The 23,548-nt window shown below is 43.3% G+C and overlaps 1 protein-coding gene across 5 annotated transcripts in view; it reads left to right on the top strand.

The window, feature by feature from the left end:
• SETBP1 (SET binding protein 1) overlaps positions 1-23,548 on the top strand; it is a 283,375-nt gene that overhangs the window by 46,894 nt on the left and 212,933 nt on the right. For 3 of the 5 annotated variants that reach the window (XM_072859827.1, XM_072859825.1, XM_072859826.1), the window contains exon 3: positions 4,660-4,743. The exons of the other annotated variants lie outside the window; for them this stretch is intronic. In XM_072859827.1, the coding sequence (XP_072715928.1) occupies positions 4,660-4,743 (84 nt within the window). The remainder of the gene's footprint in view (positions 1-4,659; positions 4,744-23,548) is intronic. 5 annotated transcript variants of the gene reach the window in all.

The raw sequence follows: 23,548 nt of genomic DNA, 5'->3' as shown, positions 1-23,548 counted from the left end.
TTTTCTTCTTGGTGAAAGACTGAACTATGGCCCTAGGGAAAAAAAAAAAAAAAAACCACCATGTTCCTCTTGGCTTGTTACTAAGTAGCCCATAGTGAAAATCAGTAATGATTTTATTAAAAAATAACCATTAAGCTCAGTGGCAGGACAGCAGACTGAATTGCACAGCCTGCCTGGTGTGGGATGTCAGGGGCGGTAGCTGCAAATGTGCTCTCCGGTCCTGGAAATGTTGGGATATTTGGATGGATGGAGCAAGAGTCAGAAAAGGATGGCATCGCCTCCCTACACATTTGTCACTCCTAAGCAGGTATGATCACTGTGTTTATGTGGATATTGTGCTAGAGAGCTATTTTGGTGGCGTAAGACAGGAGAGGAAGAAAAGGCAAGAGGCTACGAAGCACTGCTCAGCTCAGCTTCACAAAGCTCTTTCAGAAAAGTACTTCTCTGTGAAGAGCCAGGCTGCTTCAGCAGCTGAAATGCTCATAAAAACCTTGGAAAGGCCATGCTGGAAGCTGTGCTCTTCCCCAGGTTGCCATGGACCAAGGCTCGGTTATCCTTTCTGCACCTCACATTTTCATTTGTTGGTGGGGGACATTTTGAGGGTATTGCAAGGCAGGAGAGATAGAGAGAGCATGAACAGCTGAAATCCAGGGCCAGGTTTAGCCAGTGAGACCTTCCAGGGGCCAAGTGGAGGCAGGTTGCACCAGCTCCTTGGGGGTGAGGCTACTGCCAGTATTTTCAATGGCCGTTGCTCAAAACCGAGGAAGGCTGATGGGAACCGAGCAGGTCAGAGCCCAGCTGGACCTGCCAGTGGCTGCAAGGTGCATGGCACGGTGCTGCTAAGCCGAGCCAATCTCTCGAGCTGATCTTTCCACCTGCAGACTTGGGAGAGAGGGAGGAAGATGGAATCCTCTGGGTAATCCCAGCCAGCTCCTCTGGAGCACAGAGCCTGGCAGCTCCGCAGAGGCCTGCCAGTGCCATGTGTGTCATGCCTGACTCCTTGAAATGGGGCTGGCAGCTCTGCACGGGACCTCTCTGAGCAACAGGGCAGCAAAGGGGCTTGCCGCAGCCTCTGGGGCTGTCCCAGCAGCAGTGATTTGTGTGTGCCCCCACACCTCACCCCAGATCTGCTGGCATGAAGCGAGTTGTGACCTCATTTGACTTCTGGGTGATGCAGTTAGTTTGGTGTTTCTCAACCACAAGCTGTTAAAACTGGGAACTGCTCAGCTCCTGTCACCTGTGCAGCTAAGATAATTAAGCCTGTTTCTATTACTATTGCTATTTTTCTTCTTTTTCTGCAAACTTTGGCCAACTGCTGGAGCCCATGGTGCAAGGAGAAGGGTGAGGCCAGCAAGACTCCCTATAAGAGGTGGGATAACGGGACCTATGTGCTTTGCTCTTCAGTGCTCGCCAAGGAGCCTTCTTGCTCTTTGCCTTGGGAAGGGGGATGTCTGGCAATGGGTGGAAGCCAGCAGAAGGAAAAAGGGAGCTCCTCCGTTGGAAATCCTTGTGCCTACCTACTTCTAAACTAGAGCATCGCATCAAGAGCAGGCGGCACAAGAGCATTTAGTAGCAATACATCTGTGAGCTTTCAAGACCACTGTGCTCCTCCTCAATCCTGTTATTAAAAGGCCATGAAACATGGAAATGATGCTCCATAAATTAAGACCAAACATCTCTAATACTCAGTGAGATGAGGCTCCTCTCTTTGCAATGTTGCATCAGGTAATTTTCAGCATCAGGTGCTGCTGAACAGAGAAAGGAGGGATGTATTAGGATGCAACAACCACAGCAGGACAGCCCCAGTGAGGTGTTTTAATTTCTTAACAAACTCCTTGGGCACTAGAAACTGTAAAATAACATACAGATAAACAAACAAAAACTCACTGACCCTTAGTACCCTGGAGGGCTCTGTTTCAGAATGCTGAATAAAAGCTGAAGTTGCATATGCATGTTTAATGTAACACAAGGCGTGTGCTGCAGAAAAGCGTGCTTTCTTCTAATCTGGTTCCAGACAGAAGCATCCAAACAGAAGCCCCTTTCCCTATCCCCACTGAACTGCTTGGTGTATGTGAGGAAACCCCTGAATGACAAGGCCTCCATCTGCTCTTGAACGGAGTTGCGACTGGCTGCAAATGTTGTCCATATGCTTTTTTTTTTTTTGCCTTTGAACTTAGCTGCCTAATGTTAGACACCTATCCCCAAATTAAGCATCTGCTCATAGTAGGCTTTCCTAAAAGAAGGTGGAGGTAGTAGCTAATTCAGGCGATGCGCATTAGGACAGGTACATCTGCAGTTGGAAAAGGAGATGGGATTATTCATCCAGTGCATGCCTTGCGTTTGCCTTTTTAGGGAATGGAAAAGCCCCTGCATTCTTGTACTGTTAGGGAAAAAGAAAAAGCTATCAAGTTTTGGGTTCATATTCCCCCTCTGCTCTTGATTTTCCAGGTGATTATGGGCAACATCTTGCAATTTCTCTCTGTTTAAATAAAGCTGGTGATACTTCCAGCCAGACAGGAGAACATGGCCGTGGTTTGCCATGAGCTCATGTTGCATGACAGTATATCCTAGAAGACAGAGAAGGGTCTAAAAATGGGAGTTTTTCCTTGGTTTGTGGTGTAAAAAGGGCTGGAGTAACTTTTTCAACATAATGACTTTGCAGTGGATACTGGGACAAGTTGACTATCAGCAAGTCATGTATGGATCCAGTTTCCTAAACACAGTTTCCTAGTATGTTGCTGCTATAGGCGCCCTAAGGTATCTTGGCTGTCCATCAGCTGCCTGTTAGGAAATATGTGGGACTCCCTTTTTTATCTCTAACTTGTATCTCATACTCCGGGGTGTCTAAAAAGTCTCCTTTGGTTAGACAAATAAGTCTCTGTGCCTCAGTTTCCTATCTCTGACATAATAACTTAATGCAATTGCTTTAAATTTAGCTTAATCAGTTCTTTCTGAGGAATGGTTTTAGAATTTAAGAGATTACAGACTAATTGCTGAAGGATGGTAGTAATGGGGCAAGCGCAAAATACCTTTGATAGATGGGAGTTGCAGGCAAAGGATGCCAGTTGCAAGTAGTCCCCTGAAAACCTCAAAGTTTGACAGGTTGCAATCAGCAGCCCAAACACTAGGTATTTTGGTTAGGTATCAGGTGTAGGTACAGCCTTTTCAGTGTCTTTTTTTTTCCACTGTCTATTTTGGAAAGAGAAGAAAAGATAATTTTTGCACATTACCTGACCTTGCTGGGACTTATAAAATGCTGAGGTCACCAAGTAAGAGACCTCACCACACCTGGCAGGTTGCAGGCTCTCCCAAGGTGACCAGAAGTTTATCTGCCTGTTTGTAATTCCTGCCACCAAGGGTCATCTCTCTGCTGTGCCCTGACATTGAGCAATGGCTGCAATTCCTTTTAATTGTGCCCTTTCCCTTCCTCATCATTTAGGGCAGAGCGCTTCCACTTGGCTAAACTCATTAACTGCTTTAATGTTGAGGTCTCCTTTTCCATATAAATTCATCCAGCTGAAATCTCGTGACTCTCCACGGCTGCACGCGAGCAGATTCTCCCTCTGTTGCCCAGCAGATGCTGAAAGTGTTTATTTTTCAGCTGCAAACAGCAAAAGTCTGAAAAAAGGCAATGTCTTTGTGTGTGTGTCTATGGGAAAGCAATTAATTGCGATGGGTTTGTGGGGACTCAATTGGCTGTGTTACTGTTTGAGCTTGAGGAGCATTTTGACCAGATCTGGAATCCTGGTCCCTTTCTGCCGTGGTGATTTATCAAGATGTCCAGGTCTGATAAGCTCCAAAAATGCTTTGGTGCTTAATGCTTATATAATAAGCTCCAAAAATGCTTTGCATCCAAAGTGACTCAAATAATCCCTGGAAAAGAACCAGGTTAACATGAGGGACTTTGCTGCTTGGATCACACTCAGTCAGCCTGATGGGTTGTCAATGAAAAGGAGGTGGTTGAGCTCAGCTTATTTCCCAAATTGTTGGCTGTAGGCAAAGGGAGGGAGAGGTGACCCTGTTTCTTTGGAAATCTCCGTTGGCCCTAATGTGTTATTGATGCTGCAGGGTCTGCATGAGCAAACTGCAGTGTTGGGTGAGGGTGGGCTGTTGAATTCCTGGCAAGGACTTGCCAGTGGTTATATGGACCAGTTGTCCAAATGTGGACAAGTCACACCTGTAGACTTTATTTCACCAAATCTAGCTACACTAGAAGCAAGTAAGCACTAACTTGGTAATGGTGAACAGAAATGCTGGTGTATGAGCTTTACCTCAAGTCACTCCAGTTTGGTAATTGTAGTCCCCGAGTTTGGTAGACTTGTTCCTGTTCATGTATGTGTATGAAAACATTAGGTTAAAATAACTCGTTCCTTTTCAGCTTGGCTTGCCCGTATTCTCACTGTGTTGTTCTACACACCTTGCTTTCCTTCTTCCCCTGTTTATGTGACATCCCTGATGCTGTGATGTTTGGCCTTTGGGGAATTCTCCTTGGCAGCTTGGGAGCTACCCCTCTGTGGAAGGGTATCTCCCAGCAATGCAGGATGAGTCCACAGGCTTTCCTAATGCCCTTTCTTCCCCTGCTTCTGTTCATAAATACAAGCCTCTTGGTCTTTGGTGGTTCAGATTGTGCTGATGTTTTTCTTGCCTTATCTCTTGTAGGGAAAAGTCATTGGAGATGCAAAACTGCTAATGAGTTGTGGTTGCAAAAAAGGGAAAAATGCTCAAGTGAAAGACTCAGATCAGGTCAGTCAATATGTACCTTAACTGGTGGAAATAAAAGAATGTGTTAACATCTGATTGATTTGAACTGTGCTGTTGCATATCAGGGTTCCTGGACACAAACAGAGTCTTTGGCGTGGCTGACAATGACACAACATTAATATTTTTGTATTTATTTGTTCTTTGTAGAAAACCCCTCAAGCAAGGTTGTCCCTGTCAAAATTTTCAGTTGTTATGGCCTTCTGGATTTGTAGCTAAAGATAAATTTGAATCCAGAGATCATTCTTTCCAAAGATGAAACAAAATTTGATTTGAGCAGAAACATTTTATAAATATTGGGTCATCCAATGTTAAGCATGGTAGAGTGAAGCAGTTGATCTCAAATATCAAATAACTTTGCTCTCTAATGTACCTTGTGAACAACCTGTGACCACGTATAGACCTGAAGCAGGTTCAAACAGTGTCCACAAAGCTCCAGGAACTCCCAATAATTTACTGATGGGAAAAGAGATTAATTCTCAGAAGGAAAAATGTTTTTCATTTTCAACATGCATGTTCATCAACCCTAATTAATAACAATGTCTCTAAGCCTTGTCTTGTTAATGTCTGAGAAGATCTGAGAACAGATCTATCTGTCCTGCGGTGGGCTCTGTTGTGAGGAACGTTGGTCACATTTATAAATGCTTTGTAGGATTGAGTCTTTCACTGATGTTGGGGGTTTTTTTTCTTTAATTAGTATTTTCAAAATAACAAATTCATTGCCATTAGCTATACTATCAGTTCACCATCGAGATGAGGATTCATATTACTTTTCTTTAAAGAATAGCTTCCCATTCCCTCAAATACGAGCTTAATTTTTTCATGTTGAGGTTCTAACAGATCAGGAGAAAATTAATTTAGAAATGAAACACTTTTACCAATCTTAGTTTTTGTATTTTGATGTACTCTTGTTGAATCAGTCTTGATTTACAACAGGACTAGAGCAGCATCAGACCGCTTGCAGTAGAGATTATAAATGACATGGGAACATCTTGATTGCAGAGAGGTTTTACAAAACACTATCTCTAACAAACCCTGAGTCTTGGACCTAAAACTCATTGATGGCAATACTTTAATTATACAGTAGGCAATAGTTTTTGGAGGGAAAAAAAAATCCCATTCTCTTTTATGTTTTCTGGAACAGTGATAAATTATTCTTTGCATTTGGTTACTTTCTGAAATCTAATTTTGGATGTCTAGTGATGTGTTGACCATCTCAGTAACTCTTTTTTGCTGCATCAGCATAAACTATTGGGCAAGCGCCTGCTCCAGAGGCTGCAAAGCTCATTCATCGTGCCCCTGGCAGGGTCCTGTCAGTATTTCAGGGGACAGGAGGTGGATGGGGAGGAAACTAGTACAGGAGGGTGGGTGGCAGTGTGGAACATTTGTCTGTGAATACGGGACCTCAGCTCAGCTTATAAATTATCCCCTGGGCCTTGTAGATAAACACAGACTTCTATGGTGTCATCGGCTGGGAAAGGCAAACACTTGCCAACGATTGTAGGCTAATCCTTCAAGACACTAATTGCCAGAAAACCAAGGAAGCATTATTTTAGGAACAGCTTGTTTCACTTTGTGAAGGGGAAAAGCACTGCACTGGATTTAGTTTTGTTTGCAGAGCTTTACCCCCTCCTCCCACACCCTGTCTCAGATTTTAAAGGTTTACCTTAATTATTGTTGCTGGGGGCTTTTTCTTTCTTTTTTTTTTTGGTCTTGCTTTGTGTTTTTCTGTGATGCCTCTAAAGGTGTGTGAAAATGCAACTTAGTTTTCTTTTTCATGAATGAATGCATAAGTAGGTATGTGGTCTTTATACCATTAACTATTTAAAGGTTTCGGACTAACCAGCTACTTTTCAGCTGACTTTTTGTGAAAGGTGATGCTTTACAAAGATTTTAATTTTTTCATTCTTTCAAGTCAATTTGGAAACTTGCAAAAAGTCCTAGACACACTGTCCCACCAGTGAAAGTCCCCACCTGAACCAAGTCATGACCCCATTGCTGACGATTTCATTTACTGGCATTTCTCCAGTATGCCTCTAGAAGAGGAGGCACCTTAACCTCCTTGACCTGAGATCTGCTTCCCTGAGTCTGGCATCCAAAGACACCTATCTGCATGGTATTTTCCATGGTGCAAGTCACCAGTGTGTAAATCCTGGCCCCATCACTATTGAGGGCAGAAGTCCAAACAGGCTCACATGGGGCTGGGATCTCACAACAGTCACAAGGAACCCAACCTTCATGTTGGATTTGCACCAGAGCAGGAGAGGGACTGGTGGTCTATGTTGTGTGGCCTCCCAGTCCAAATCAAACTCTACAAGATGAGGCAGAAGGCTAAGCAATGTAATATAAATCCCACAAAAGCTTTGAAAACCTCAAAGGGAATACAGCTGAGTGCACTGAAGAACTAGAGTCCTATCCTCCATGGATCGTCTTGATGAAGCTTTGGGTCGGTGAAGCAGGATGACTGAGAGGAGTCCCAAAATAAGGACATCTCTTGGCAGCAAAACCCCCGTGTCCTTGGCTGCCATTGGCACCATTGCCAGTTGTTTGTGTGCTTTGTGGGAGTGAAATTCATCTGTGCTCCAAGGCCCAGAATCAAGTCTCTGCACCACAAATATCCTACTGTAATTGTAAGGTTCATATATGCTCTTCAGAGTGGTTATTAGTTTCCCAGTAATTTATGCCTCCCCATAAATTATTATACTGTTGCTTATTATTTGAGGTGCATTGTTGCATAAGAATGGTAATCCTGGACTAGGATTTCCTTGTGCTAAGTAGTATATAAACATAAAGCAGGAAAGATGTTTCCTGGGGATTGCATTAGTGTACTTTCTGAGGAAAGCAAAATGTCATTTAAAAACAGGGGGAAAACGTGTGGGTGGACAAATAATGTGCATATTAGAGGTATGCATAAGGTTGAGAACCAGAAGTAGCAGAGTGCTCCATATTCTCAGCACATGCAGCTCTGCCTTCTCAGGGTTTAGTTTTATTTGTTTTCCATTGCTTCTCCCAAAAGGTAGACGGCTCATCAATGTTTAACTGCTCTTACCCTTTGATTTTTTTCTTTTTTCTCTTTGCTTAACTTTTCTAGTGGCTCGTGTGAGCTCAGGTGTTACTGAGAAGTCAGATCCTCCTGTCCTTCTGTGTGTTTGTTTTTGGTTTTAATATGACAAATGTATACCTCCTCTGGAAATGGTATCCATACTGCAGAGTAATTATTCAGTGAACGGTGGATCCAGTTCATGTTGGCAAGGATCAGATTAATCATTATTAATCATGACCCCTCCAACAGTAACCTCATCCCTTGCCCAAGTGCTGCTCTTTATTAAGAAGTAATAGCTATTAGGGGATGGCTGGTCCACTGCTCTCGTTGCACCAGCGCAGGGCTCAGCGCTTCTGGCAGGAGGCAGAGGAACTTGGTTCAAAATTAAAAATAAATGCACATGATCCATGTTCCAGAAATGAAATAGGCAGCTTCCCCTGTGGGCTTCTTCGGCCTCATCTGAGTGTCCTCCTTTCCCCTGAAGCCTCCTGAGAGTTTGCCTCTTTCCAAAGGTTGAATTCAGTGTTGGGGATGAAATAATCTCTCTGATGCTTTTTTATTGGTCTGCTTGATTTTCTTCTTAAACTTAGGTGGATTCCAGTATAACCTAATGCACATGAAGTCCTTGCAAGGATAAGATTTTAAGGTCTATTCTAGTGGTTGTAGCAGGTTTCAACAGCTGACGAGACTTTAGATGAGCTTAGCTCTCTATGACTCCAGTTGTACCAAGTAGACCCCAAACCAACCACCTTTTTTGAGGATTTCTGGATTCCTTGAAGAAACACTGCACTGTTGAGGTGAGGCGTGCAGCACTGTTCACCTCGTGCACAAAGTCGTGAGGAGTTCAGCTTCTCTCTCCAGGTCACTGGGTGGGGGATTGCAGGCCTGTATATCTATCTATCTATCTATCTACCTCTCCCTCTCTCTCTCAAAATATGTCTCCTTACCACTTGTGTCACCACATATTTGCTGAGAGTAGACAGTAGTTTAATTCATAATTTTCTGTTTTTTCTAGCAGTACATGTTCTTTTTAAGAAGGTGAGGCAGTGCTATCAATGGATGTCATCATTATTTCAGCAAAAGCACAATGACTTAAGTACTGGATTGAAACCAATCTCCCCAATCCCCCCACCCCCCAAAATGCACCTTAATTACTTTTAAAAATGTTTTCATTGACTGTATGGAAATTCAGGACAAAACCTGTTAGAAGAGAGCAAAGGAAAGAAAAACATCTTTTGTCTCCATCTAGCTCTTCGATACCTGGAGGGTAGCCGTAGAAACTTGGAGAAAACCTGCCACGCTCTTTTGATCTCTGCCAAAGTTGTTGTGAGTAACATTGTTTAATGGTTGAAGGAATTTATTGAAGAATAAAAGTACCAGCAAAGACAAAGGGACCAGTACAAATTATCTGGTAAACCAGTGTCAAATTTTACGTGCTCAGGGCTACTGGTTATTTCCCGTCTTAAAAAACAGGGGGGGAGTTTGGAAGGGAGGAGGGAAGGAGGGTAAAAAGTATATAAATAAACCCACCTCTTTAAATAGCTAACTGGCCTGGCCTGAACTGTGTCGGAGCTAAGTTCCTTTGGCAGCCGGTGCTGTAATATCTGTTGAGGGTGTAGCAGAGGGCTGAGACCAGGTTTCGGAGAATCTGCCTTAGCTTCGCTGCCTCTCCCTTGCATTCTTCCACTTGTCAGCAAGAAATGCACTGAAGCACGAAATGAGGGAGTGCAAAGGCTCCCGCACTCCATCTGAGCAAGTCTGTATCACACCTCCATGGTTAATGTTTCTCTCCGCTAAGAGAAACAAGAGTAATAAAAATAAATGAAAGCATTGGCTAACTTGGAAATACATAGATGGAAGAAAGCACAAGGAGAGAACTGGAGGAGTGAAGGTATGCTGTCCACCATCTCCTCCTCCAAGTTTATGGCAGAGTTTGAATCTCTGCTTGAAAAATCATTGGATTCTGCACAGGTTCTAAAAAGCTAAAACAAGAAGTAAAATACAAAGAGAGAGGTTGTTAAATGTCTGAGGTGTCTGGGCAGTAAAGCACCCTTAAAAATATTTTGTTCATTGAATAAAGCAGGCTAGGTGATCATACAAGGAACATAGGACTATAGGAAACTGTCCTAGATCATCCAGTCCTTTGAGATCTCAGGGAACTGTTACATATAGCACCACTGATAAACACATCCCTTTTGGCACTGGTACCTATTAAGGGCAAACCTTGTAGCTCTGTCATTACACTCATCCCACCAATTAATCTTTTACTTTCTGAAATGCTCACTCATATAACACTTCTATATCTTGTTCCTGCTGCCAGATCAGTGTTTTTCCCCCATGATATGAGTGTGGTCTCAGCAAGATGGACCACCTTTGCTTTTCCATTCACCCACCACAATTTTCTTGCTGCTGGTGGTGCTGTAGGGGGAAACAGTTCCACTTGGTGAACCAAAATGCTGTAGAAAATTTAATCTCAGAAAACTTTTTTAAAAGCTGGAAATCTCTTCCTCTCAATGGGATCTGATTGGGGACAAGAGATATTTGAATGAGAGACTCACCATCTGCCTTTTCTTTGGACCTCCCAAATTCATACAGCAGTTGTGGTTTGGTAATTGCTGAATCTAGGGCTAAGCATCTGTGCTTTTGGTGGCTGGGAAAGTTTTTTGGTTTCATTCATGTGTTGTGTGGAATTGAAGCAGTTGTGAAATGGAAGTTGGGTGGATAAGTCCCCATTCTTTGGATTTCTGTAAGTTTTGGCGGAATGATGTTATGAAAGAAACTTCCTAAATGTAAGCCTCCGAACAAAAGAGATTGAGGTTACGGGTGCTCTTTGCAAGTTCAGCTGTAATAGGTTTGTGTTGCAGTGGGTTACACCTCCATTCATACAATGCCATTGGTAAACTGACATTTCATATGACCTTTTATAATCACCTATTTCCTTTTCTCACTCATATTATGAATAGTCTTGTACTTACTTCAAGAGTTTCCCACCTTGTGGTCTCCTCTTACAGTTCATATTCATTTCAAAATGGGTTGGGCTTCCTGTAAAGTGTATCACAGTGTAGACTGAAGTTCAATAGAGCCTTTCCTTTCTACAGGAAGGGGGGGACACCAAAAAACTCATAGTGCCCTTTTTTGCAGGAAAGGCTTCAGAAACGGCAGTCAGTAAATTGCTTTTTTTCTTTTGAGGCAGTTCTGAATGCACGCTCTAACACGGTACCCTGCCCTTGTTCAAGATGTAAAACTTAGGGCTCTGACCTTTTCTAGTGAGTGATGATCCCATGGCACTTTCCCCTCTGAGTTGGAGCATGTGAGTCCTGGCGATGATGTTTTGTCCAGGCTCTCATTCAGGAAATGTATTCTGCCAACTTGACTTGACCCTGCACCTTCAGTGGGACACGTTATTCTTCACTTCCAGCCCTAAATTGCTGTGTACTGCCACCTTGCATTGATGGGTCCTTTGTTCCACCTCGGAGGTAGGTTCATTTCAGTGGTGGATGAAGGGAAGCTGTATGGTTTTGAAAAGCAATTTGAGAGCCCTCTGAATGAAAAGTGCTTCACACATGAAAAAAAATAGTGTTATCAATTGTCATCATCAGCCTCAAATCCTGAATTTGAAAGGGTCATTTATACTCCTCAAAGGCAAACACACAGCAGCGTGCTAAAAGAGAACTAAAGCAGCCGAAGAAAATGCTGTCTCATGTCATTTCAGGCTCTGCAATCCCAGGGAGCATTAATAACTATTTTGTTGTTTTCACTGATCTCTCTACATGAGCAGAGGGAAAGAGTCGGAAGAGAGAAGCTACGCTCTCTCAAGAGAGAAGCTGTACTCCCTCAAGAGAAGCTGCACTCTCTCAAGAGAGCCGCTCCAAGCGGTCCCATGCCCTCTGCGTTAGCAGCTTACCTGCTGTGAGGAGACTCAACCAGGGCAGGGACAACATGCAGATGAATGAGGAAAAGGCATAGGTGAAGATTTGGACTTGTCCATTTGATTATGATATAGTAAGGACCATCTTTCCCCATCGCTTTCTGGCATTCTGGCTGCATTTGCTGCCTTTCTCACTCTGTCTTGTTCCTATTTCCCCTTAGCAGATGCCAACATGTGAAGACACCGTGGCAGGGTCAGTATCAGTCAGCCACCTTTTAGATGACAGATGCCATGTGAATCCAGATCCCATCTATTCTGAGGTTCATGCAAAGAGAATGGCTTGCTCAGAGCTGCTGAGAGCTGTGAGGTGCAAGGAAAGTGCAAAGGCTTTGTGGAGGGTGGCAGATGGAGAGAAGGACCCGCTTGTTGGTCGGAGTGTTGTGCTTGCAACCTTGTGGACCACTTCACACCTATCTTGGCATGGGTGCAAAATGCTACCCAAGCAGAATGGTGGCAGTTTGCACCCTCCTTTTACTCACATTGTACCAGAGTCAATGTCAAGACAACATGAAATTCAGGTCCTAAATCTCAGCAGGTCATCTGTCTGGAATTGTACCCAATATGGTTGTTCTGCATTCAGCAAATATTCAGTCATGACATTGGTTATTCATGGAAAATGTATTCAGTTGAATTTTCCAGCAGCTCAGGCGATGACTCTTCCTGATTTTCTCATGGGAGCCTGTTCTGCTGTTGGGTTGACCATGCTGATAGGAACATTTTTGCGTTGCTCCATCTAAACAGTCTTTTGTTCCTTATATCCTTTTACTCTTTGTTATGTCCCATTTTGTGAGTTTCTTGTTCATGCATAGGAGTCTGGTTTGGTGAGAGACAGTAGCAGCCCAAGATACATGTGTACCTTGTGTTTAAAGTTTCCTTATATAGGTCAAAATCAGTTTTTAAAAGATTGCTTCCTGGAAACCACTCAGAAAGCTCTGTCAAATAAAAGTGTAACCAAAGTGGTCTTTGCAGAAGAAAAAAAATCACTTGTGCATGGGAGAAATCATTCAAGCTACAGTTTGAAAGTCTTTATAGCAGGTGGAAGAAGAAGTAGTTCATTGTCTACGGGGTCAGCTCACCCTTCAGAGATGCTGGTTCAGTCCCTCAGTCTGCCACAGGTTTCCTACACAACCAGATGTGTGATTTAATTCCCACAAGACCTCAGCTCTCTTTTTATAAAGCAGTGAAAGCAGAACAGATATCCTTCATGTTAAAGACTGGGGAGTACTTGGATATTAGCGTGGTGTAGGCCTTGCCTGAGGTAGGTTAACACCAGCTTGAAATATAGCATGGCTCCTACTAGCATCCCGACAGAGGGATGTTTTATTCTTTTTTTATGTCGTATCTTAAAAAGAACCAGACAAAAATCTGATCTAAAGTAGGAAGAAAAATAAAAGAAAAAGCCATATGATTCGCTGCAGGACTAAACCCCCTCTGCAACTGGTTCCAGCCTGGAGAATATATTCACAGCTGGGTTATAAACCCTCAAAACCAGACAACATGACCTTAACTAACACAACGTTACTAAGGCACTGCTGTAATGGGATCATTCTGCTATGGCTCATGGGCCCATTTTAAGTGTCATGAATTTAGCCTACAACTGGAGGCTGTTAAGTGCAAAACCATTTTAGCCACTGCATCTTACATGCAGGAATGATCAAATATTAATGGGTTTTATTTTGTTGAGAAAAAATACGGAGAGGAAAACAAAAAGCCACAGGAAACCTCACTGTCCTTCCTCAGGTAGTGAAGTTCATTTTTTGAGGGCAGCAGGATCAGTCTAGCAGCTGAATATTGGTGTAGGCAGCCCGGAAATAGGCTCTCATTCTCCAACACTGATCTGTTCTATGAACTTAGCCAAGTTATTTCACCTTAGTTTTCCTTCTTAGTCTTATCTCTTCAAGGATGTGAGTTATTTGACAGAGTAGTTATTTCACTCCATTGTTGGAATGGGTTAGACTCTACCTGCACATTGAGACTGAGCAAATAGGGAAAAGCTTCATAGCTTTCCCCATAGGGATGAGGCCCTGTGTTTTGTCCCACCAAAGATGCCCATCATGACTATTTTGGTAGTTGATGTCAAGCCCTTTAAAAAGAGCTCAAAATGTTTTGCAACTGAGTGGGAAATGTGATTACCTTACCCCGAAGCTGGGGTCAGAAAAGGTGATAAAATTAACTTTCCCAACCCTATGTCCTTCTCAATACACCCTGGGCTGCTTGGTCTCTTACCTTGTCATGTTGTAGGCATGGGAAAACATGTGATGATGAGGTGGTGCAAAAGTTTCCATCTGGATATGGATACTTGTGTTGTCTATAGGTGTTATGGGCCAAGACTTGGGCAAGTGTCCTGAGGCTGCCTGAGTATCCATGTAAACAGGATGACAAAGAGATGCTAGCCACCTTCCATGAACTCTGTGTTCCCCGGTGCTGCAAGGTCAGAGCTGTTGTAGGCTTTTTGCAGGGCACTCCTATGGTTTGACTTTAGATGACTGACTGACTGACATGTTGTTGAGGCATCCATACCTCCCTCCACTGACTGTGTTGAGAACGGAGGCTCTGAGTTGAACCACGGCTATCTTCATATGGAAGTCAATTGAAATATCTCTCTCAACATCCCCCTTAGAGGTCAGTGGTTGTACTTAGAAAACAAGGGAATGATTCCTGATGAATAACAGCCTGCAAAAGCTTTTATATTCTCTTTTTATCATTATCAAATCATGCTGGAGGCTGCAAGGTGAAGAAATTCTCAAGCTTCATTTTCGAGAAGCTGCTAGGATGAAGACAGGGTATTTCAAAATCAATACTGAAGCTTGTATTCCAAAGAGCAAATGGGAGAGTCATTATAAGCTGCTTTACTTCTCATCTCTAATTCCCCATATTCATAACTTAAGCCCTGTCATTTGGATTTATCCTCTGTGGCCTGCAGTGACACCAGGAAAAGTCCTTCTTTTTAATTCTGTGGCAAAAAAATAACAATGCTGCAGGGTAGGATCATATCCCCACAGAAGTTTAGGGCTTAAATGTTTCATGTTGGGCACCAGATTTTGCTGTCTTCTCCCCCTCCCATTTGTCCCCCTCCTCCCTCCTCTGCTGTTATACATCAATCATCTTCTTTCCTAGAGGCTAGGATACAAACAGTGTAATCCCAGAGAGAAAGGATACTGATACAGCCAATCCTGCACATGACTATTGCTCTGTCCTTGGAGATGCCATTGCTAAATCTAATGATAGGCTTTTGCTGATGGGACTGTTTCAGCTAGACTGGAGAAAGCAATAGGGGAGGTAATCTAAGAGCCCAGCTTTGCCATCGTTGGGTGATCTGTTGTATCTCCATCCACTTCTCCTATTTTAAGTGGCTTTCTAAACTTCTCTTTCCTTTATTACTTCTTGGTTTGTCTTATCTTGGCACTTACAGCATCATAAATACAGTTTCCTCACCAGCAATATTTTTAATTATGACCTGGAAATGAACCTTAGACCTGACTCAGCCAACCCAACTGAACTATTCATAACACATAAGGGATTGGTGTTGAATTAACTAATGACTTTAAAATAAGAAAGGCTTCCTGTATAGGCTGCTTTTTGGAGAAAATACCACAAACTCAAATGCTATTCTGTTAAGCGGCTTTCAGAAGAGATTTTTGGGTTTGTTGGGGTTTTTTTTGGTTTGGAAGTCAGGAATATTTGGAGGAGGTGGTGTTACTCACCTCCAGAAAAATCCCACAACAGTATATTCAGGAGAAGCTGATGAACAACGGTTGACTTCTGGCAAGTCCAGGCAGTGACAGCTTGTTCCAGCAGCACAGTCTCCCTGCTCCCGTGTTTATTGAACCTGACTTGAGATCAAATGATATTCTGCTGGTAAGTTTGGGAATGAACTTCGGTGGGAACCCAGTACTTTCTCTCATCTGCTAAGCCCTTATTAAACCCCACTATTACTTTTTCTAACTCCCCTCTGGACTTTGAATTACACTGCAGTGAACATAGCACACGTGAGTAAGAGCTTAAGGTCTTACTCACTTGGGTGGTCCCATTAAAAAGACCAGGTTTTCTGTCTTGGCTGCAGAGCCATTCCAAACATTGCTGCTATTTTTCTTCCCTCAGCATTTCTCACCTGCCTTATTTTTTTTTCTTCTTTTTTTTCCATGCCCAATCTATTAATATGCATTTTAACCAGTTAACTTTGGAACCAAAATATTAACTGCATAGGAGGCAGCTTTTCTGAAGGTTCATAAAATATGTATCAGAGCTGGGAATATAAAATGCTCCCATTTTGTAGCAGACAAAATGTATAAAGTGCTGAGTGAAAATTGAGAGGGACCCAACTTAAACCTTTGAAAATTGCTGCCAGTTCCAATATACTGTATTTATTTTGACTTGGAAGGCTCGATCTGGTCCAGATGAGGTCATTTGGTTGGGAGCACACGTGTCTGTGCAGAGCCGGGAGGGAGGGAAGCCTGCAGGATGCTTTGGCTCCGAGGTGTTGAGCTGCCAGGGAGCAGCGGTGGGAGCGGGGCAGGCAGCCCATCTATGTGTTGATCCTGGCATCAGAGCATAACGTTGGGGTGGAGGTGTTGTAATGTTTAAGTTGATTTCTTTTAAGGCAGGCAGAACAGTGTAGCTTTTGTATCCTCAGCTGTTTGCTGGGAAGGGTAAGGGGAGGCAAAGCTGGACGTGCTTTAAGAATTTGGGGATGGGGGAATATATTTAGGTAGGGGTACCTGTAGTTACTTGTTCTTACGACTCCACATGGCAGAGAGACTGTTATTTCGTTTGCACGGCTCTATCTCTCAGCTTGCCATCTTTAACCCTTGCCCTTTCAGCACCTGATACCTGCTCAGCACCATTTTACTTTCCCCTCCATCTGCTCCTTCATCTTCCCTTACTCCGCCTGTCAACAAGATTAATAGCTCAGCCATTTGTCTCTATGAAATTTCACTTTTCTCTCCTGGAGCTCCATCTCCGCCACTCACTGCTCCATCCCAGCAGGTGGGAAAGGCTCCTGTCCCCTCCCCAAGAAGCCCCGTCCTCCCCGCTCCCCCCCTCCCCACCTCCCTGCCAGCAGCCTGTTTGCCAACACTTTGCACGAGGAAGCTGCCTCTATAAAAATAAACCGTGCTGAAATCTGAGAGACAGAAACCACGCCAACCTCACACTTCATTATTGGTAATGGCAACCTATTTGATTTCCATTTGCAAACAGTAGCCTGCATATGTTCCTCACCATGGAGCCCTTCTCTCTGCACCGTTTTCTGTGCAAATTCAGGTTCCCCGTGCCTGGTGCTTAGTCTGCTTTGTGGTTAGCTTGCTCTGAGCCACAGGCACCCCTGCTTCACGATTAAAGTATGGAAAAAGCCTGTGAAGTCACTGACTTAATTGCCTGGTTACTCACTGCCAGCACAAGGTTGCCATCTGCAACAGGCTTGAGCCTCTTCTCCCACCTCTTTTACCTTTATAAGATTTTTTTCCTTGCAGATGGCTTTTATTGCTGATTTACACCAGAGAAAGCCAGCTGAGACAGACCTGTATTTCCTTTTCTTATCCCCAACATGCACTGCCACATGGGCATTGCTTGGGGTTGTCTGGCCATGCAGACACTGCACTCCTGCACCTCCAACACTGCCTGACTGTTATGGCATAAGCCTGGGCTGAGGATTTAGGATGAAAATTGATTTTCCAGGAGATGTCTCTATTAAAAGAAAAAAAAAGAAAAAGGTAAAGGGGGAGAAGTAAGATAAACCAAGCTTTTAACCAAGCAGGGTGAATGCTGCATTGCTGCCCTTGAAGCCCGCGTGGTGAGCTGTGGGTCCATTTCTCCATCACACACAGGGATGGGGCTCTCAGCTGGGTCCTACAAAAGGTGGCAGCAGCGAGGGGCCCCCAGGAGGGCTTGAGGAGGAGGGACGCGCCCAGGGCCCAAGGAGGAGCTGCCTGTGTTGACTTTCACTCGATTTACTGGAGCAATTGAGTTTGTTAGTGAAATGCGAGATGGGCTCAATCAGCTGTCACACTGAGACACTCCTGTCACTACTGTCAATAGCATCGAGTTTCTGATCCTTTCTCAGATTAGCTCTGCACCAGAACATCAAATGAAAAGCTGTTTGGGGCATGGGGAGGGGAGAAACTCTAAGCGGTTACCTAGGAATCGGTTTACAGACTTCAAAGCGCTGTCAGGTTTGTTCTGATGGCCTATAGCAATGCGCAGGGAGCAGTAATGCGTTTGGAGTGTAATGTAGACTCTCCTCTTCAGCCCCATGTTCGCTCACGGACCGGGAGGCAGGGATGGGAGAAGAATAGAGGCATCTCTCCCGGCGAACCCAAATGGCATGCAAATGGTCTGCCTCCCCTGGAAGAGCTGCTCTTTAGCTTGATGGAATAAGTTGCTTTTCTTATCTTACCTTTCATCCTGAAGGACCCTTCTACATTTCTCTCAGCACTGAAATGAAGCCTTTTTCTGGTAGATCTCGGTCACAAAAAGGCATCACCCCCAACAATAGGACAGGAGTGAAAAGAAGGGGCATAGGTTTGTCATGCAGAAATGATGAAGGGAGTGTGTGGGGGTCCAGCCAGCCCATCCGAGCAGGTTTTGGCAGTGCTGAGCCTCAAGTGTGCTTTTTTTTTGTATAACAAGACAAGAGCTTTGTAGCCCATTAAGTTCTTCCAAGACCTTTTCCTTGAAGTTTAACCGGTTGGATCTGGGATAGCCTTTATCAAGAATGTTTCTGTCATGAGGGATGCCAATATGAATGTCTCTATTTATGTGAAGAATAACCCATCAGGAGACTTTTTTTTTTAAACCTCAAGGATTTGAGAAATCTCTTTTCTCTGTTCCAGCTGAAACAGCTTATGGCAAGGTGAACTCACCCATTTACACAGAAGCCAAGAGGGTAATGTTAATCCTATTAGAAAAATAATCTACCACCAAAAAATAATAATAATAGGGGTGGAGAAGGAATCCTTTTGAGGCAAATTCACAGAGTAATTCCTGTGAATTTACTCTTTTCTTCTCAGGGTTGAGATGTTAAACATTTTGCTAGCAATACATGAATTATAATGATTACTATTTTCCTTCCACTTTCGTAAAGAAATTAAGCAAGGTAAAAACCACATTCTAACATTATTGCTACAAGGTTGTGTCCTTTAGAGAATACTCCTGGTTTTTGATGAACACTGTCTCAAAGAGTGAGGCAGTGTCTGTAGAGAGGATTACCCTGCACAGCACTAATCTAGATTTTTTCCTTGAATGCAATTTTAAGATTTCTAATTTTTTCCCTGTTACCCGATTCCATTATTAGGTTGCTTTTGACCTCAAAACATCAAAAAGTTCATCTCTTCCTCATTCAAGATCACCACTATCCTTCCTGAGTAGCAGCTGCAACTGCATTTGACTGCTTAATATTTAAGCAACTCCCTGTCCAAAACAAATCATACCTTCCCTCCTCCTTGATTGCTCAAAAAAAACCCCACAACCCAGTTCAAAGGACTATATTAAGTGATCTATAATATCAGAGGCAACCCTGTTTGCTTCTCTTGGTGGCATGAATGTGAAACGGCCGTGAAGAAGTACGGAAAAGACAACAGAAAGGAAAAAAACCCACCACATTCTCCTTATAGAGTATTTCAAAGCAAATGCTGGATACATACCTTTCTTTGACCTTTTCCTTAGATTAGTGGTATAGGCAGCTGCTGTGCTTGTATTACACATTCCAGCGCAGGGACTGACTCGCGAGCAAGGTAGGTGTGTGCGTGCATGTGTACACGCGCGTGCGTTTGTTATTCAACCTGTCAGCCAAAGGTCTTCAATGCTGGTTTTAGCTCTTTCTGTTTTTTCGTAGTTTCCAAGGGGAGGTGTAGTTGTTTGTAGGCTTTGTTTATGTTCACTGGGTGACCGGAAACCTAAGAGCTTTTCCTGAATTCAGATATACTCTGGATGCAAGGTGTGAATCTCCAGCCATTTGTGTTTAAAACCTTTCATTAAGTCTGAGAAAAGAGGAAGAAAATAAACATCTCACTGCTTTCTAGCTGCAGAGGGATGAAAGGTTTTCAGCCTGTGGGCCCCAGCAGGACAGTATAGATGCCTACAAAGGCAGAAATTGAAGGAGAGATAAAAAAAGCTGGAGTTGCAAAAAAATGCAAATAAAAAATCTTAAAGCTACTGCTCAAATAGGATTTGGTCTTTATTTTACCAAGCAACCATTGAGCCGCCTGGCCTTAGTAAGACCCTGATGGAGCAGAGTGTACCCATCATCCGCAGGATGGGCTTCATGGGAGGGGTGATGGCTCTAACGAAGGCATGAAGGCAGCTCGAACGACTCCAGCTAATTGCATCTAACCCAGCAGAAAGGAACACGGCCAGGGGATGCGCTCACCCCCTCTGTGCTTGGCTTCCCTCGCCTGGGAAGCCAGATGGGCGATTGCTGCTGCAGGCAGATGCTGCCGGCAGTACGGAGATAGGTGCGTGGCTGCTCTGTGTCACTGCAGGAGGGGTTTAGTGTCACCAAACTGAGAGCTGGCCCATACACCCGGCTCTGTCTCGTGATGTGGAGCGAAACGGTTTATCTCCCGGTCTAACGCTTCCCCTGCCTCTGCCCATCTGTGGGCTCCTTGGGGCAGGTACTTCCCTCTGATCGCACGTTTGTGCAGTGCCTAATTGCAGATGCAAGGGTAATATAAATAATAAGGTTAAAAGTCACTCTTCTTGAGGGGAGGTGAAAAGGGAACGGAAATGGAGTTGCTACTCAGCTTCTCGGCTTTTCCTGGAGTCAAAAAGAGAGTGCAAAGGGTATTGCAGGATATGTCAGAGTATTTAGTCTTGAATCATTTGCCATCCTGTTTTTATTCCCCTGCAGATATATTTCAAAGAAAGTGTTTAGATGGAGCTGATGACCTTGCTTATAGTTGAAGTTGCCTGTCACTTCCCATGTTAAGTCCCTGATTTGGTTCTTCGGGCTGTGGCAACTCTTAGCGTTTGAGATGAAACTTCCCCTCCTGCATGCCAGACTCGCACCGAGTTCATTTCAGAGGAGGGGGATTTTCACTGCATTGCTAAAACCATGCTGGTTTTTATCATTTGGGAAGATGATTCTTACATTTCATCTTTTAATCTTTAAAATGCTCAAACTATTCCAGTTATACCATTATACACCAGCCCTTAAAAGTGATGGGAAGCTCTGTGATGAAGTGGCCCCACGTGCTGGGCGCTACCATGGGTGCTGCCTCCTCTCCTCATCACGAGCTTTCCCCGAGCGGCAGTGGCAGTCCAGCCACCTTCCCAGAGACAGCAATATCATGGAAAGAAACCAAATGAACAGGGAAGGCAGCAAGTGAGTTGCAATGTCAGGACATCAGTGGAGGTGAAGGCTTCACCTTCGTGTGTTGCGTTGTCAATAGATACAATCTCAGGTCCAAGTGAAGTACTGCTAGATGTGCGTTTAGGTTTTCCTTTCTTTCCCAGTGTTTTCAGGTGAAGATGAAGCAGGCTTGTGTATGAGTTTTCTGGGAGAGTGAATCATCCGTTTGTCTTGGGTTTTTTTGTTTTTTGTTTTGTTTTGTCTTTTCCAATGTGTGTAGGATTACATGAAAGTTCTTGGGTTTTGTTCAGTCCACATACAGTTATTGGCAATTCATTAACAATTGATTGCCAGAAGAGTGAGTCACTGGCCCCATGGACAGGTATGGTGGTTCCAGAAATGATCAGTGGCTGAACAGCAGCATGTCAGTATTGCCATTACTCAGGTTTCAACGCAGGAGTGGTGTTGTCTCTGATCCCATGTGCACACCACCTGGGTGTTAGAGAAGTTACACCCAGTAACTGGGAGTTAGAAGTAGATTACTATTTCTAGTCTTCAGCTCCTCCACGTCTCTTGACCTGTATTCCTTCAAGACCTGGTACAGTGGCATCTCAGTTGAACAAGGGCCCTTACGTTTCTTCCGTAATAATTATGAAGTTATTTGTTTCATACTCATTTTCACTTTTCATTATCTACCTAAGATTATGAGCCAAATTGTCCCCTGCTTAAATCAAGTCTTTCCTGGACCACTGAAAATCATGTTTGAACTCTGTTCATCTCCAGCCTTGCTGGGTCACCCTGGAGCTTGTCTCTGAGTTCTCTTGTCTGATAACAGGGGTAGCACAACTTCTTTATCTCAGAGACTGGTGCCAGGAGAAATCCATTAGCGATCATGATAACAGATTAGTTATTCCAATAATTCAGGTCATATAGCTATTGAAAATAAAGTTTGCATCTACACATGGACATATTTATATATATACAGGATTGTGTCTATGAGATTTAAGACTAAAAGTAAATTAATTTAGATCTTTCTCTTAAATAATGTAGTTGCTCTTGAATTGTCTAATGAGTGTTTCCTCTCCAGTTAGAATATTTTTCCCCCAGTATTATATTTGCTGCTATGGAAAGGATGCTCACAGCATAGCTTAAGTAAAGATTGTATCTCATACTGGAGAGTCCTGTTTACTGCTAAAGCGTCGTTCTCAGCTGTTCCCTTTTGTATAATGTACTTCTATTTTTCTCTCTCACTTCCCTTCTTCACTCCAACTCCAGCAATAGCAGCAAATTGTCCTTCTATATCAGCTGTCATTTACCAAGTAATGAAAAAGGCGGTGGAGCACAGTTTCCATTTAGTCTCCACAGACTCAGTATGCAGCAATGAAAAGCTTTCATTCTTGCCATGCCAAAGTTCCTAACTTTGCTGATTCATTTCAGTTTGCTCAAGCATCAACATTTGAATCTTTACCTCCTGCCTACGTTATCCACTTAGCACTCAGCTGGATCCAGGAGTGGAAGGATGGTTGGTTTGTATGGGCTGAGTTTGGTTTTGGGACCTGCATAGACAACTCTTGTGATTTTTAAGAGTGTTATGATGTGAGGTGTGCAGTGGTTTGGTTTTTCCCTGGTTTTTTTTTCCTTTTAAACATCTGCAGCAGCATCAATGAGTGATGAGGCTTAAATTGTAAAGTCCCTGAAACTCAGAAGGCACATAAATAGGATCTAATTTATATGATTTTAAAGCTATTTCAGTGTTTCTAAGGAGCATGGCCCACAATCTTCAAATATTTTGACTTTATCAGTATTAGCAACTCCAATTATAATGCTGCTGATAGTGGCTCACATATAGGTATGATCTTTAATCCTAAAGTAGGTATGATTCACTGCCAAATAACTATCACTTCCATGTTGGCAGCTGCAACACACTTCCCCTGTAAAAGCTGGGTCCTCTTCCTAAATCTGTGATAGGTATATTGGCCCATCTCTCTGCTTCCTTACAACACTCCCAAGACTAAATGTCTAAAAACTAAACTACAAGTTTTTATGCTTAGTGGTTCTGATGACCCTGACTGCTCTTTCGTATTACATACAAATGAAGGTTTTATACCATGTGGCTGCCTTTTCCTATAAAAAGAGACAATTATGTTTTTCACTTTTACATTCCAAAATAGCTGTAAAAAATGAACGCTAGGCTCTAAGACACTATTTCCAGTAGGAGCGACCCCAGATATTAAATTTTTTTTAATTCAGTACCTCCAAAAGTACTTCCCTGTTTTAAAAATTGGGCTGAAATTTGAATTGAGGGAACCACAAAAGGGTCTTTCAGTTTTCCTGCTGGATTTTGAAATGCTAGAAAATACTGGAGTTGCATTTTAAAGATTTTATTTTCAGCAGCAAGGCTGACAAATTATTGCTTGACGCAGGCAATGGGACTGTAGGTGCAATAAATTGAAAATTTGCGGGAATCCCGTTACATTTGTGAGAATTAGCAGTAATGCATATTATTTCTAACAAAATGCCTGCCTGTTGAGCA

This window comes from Ciconia boyciana, chromosome 4 (assembly GCF_034638445.1).
Source record: "Ciconia boyciana chromosome 4, ASM3463844v1, whole genome shotgun sequence".
In the NCBI taxonomy this organism is placed as follows: Eukaryota; Metazoa; Chordata; class Aves; order Ciconiiformes; family Ciconiidae; genus Ciconia; species Ciconia boyciana.
This window is presented reverse-complemented; position numbering and strand designations above follow the sequence as displayed.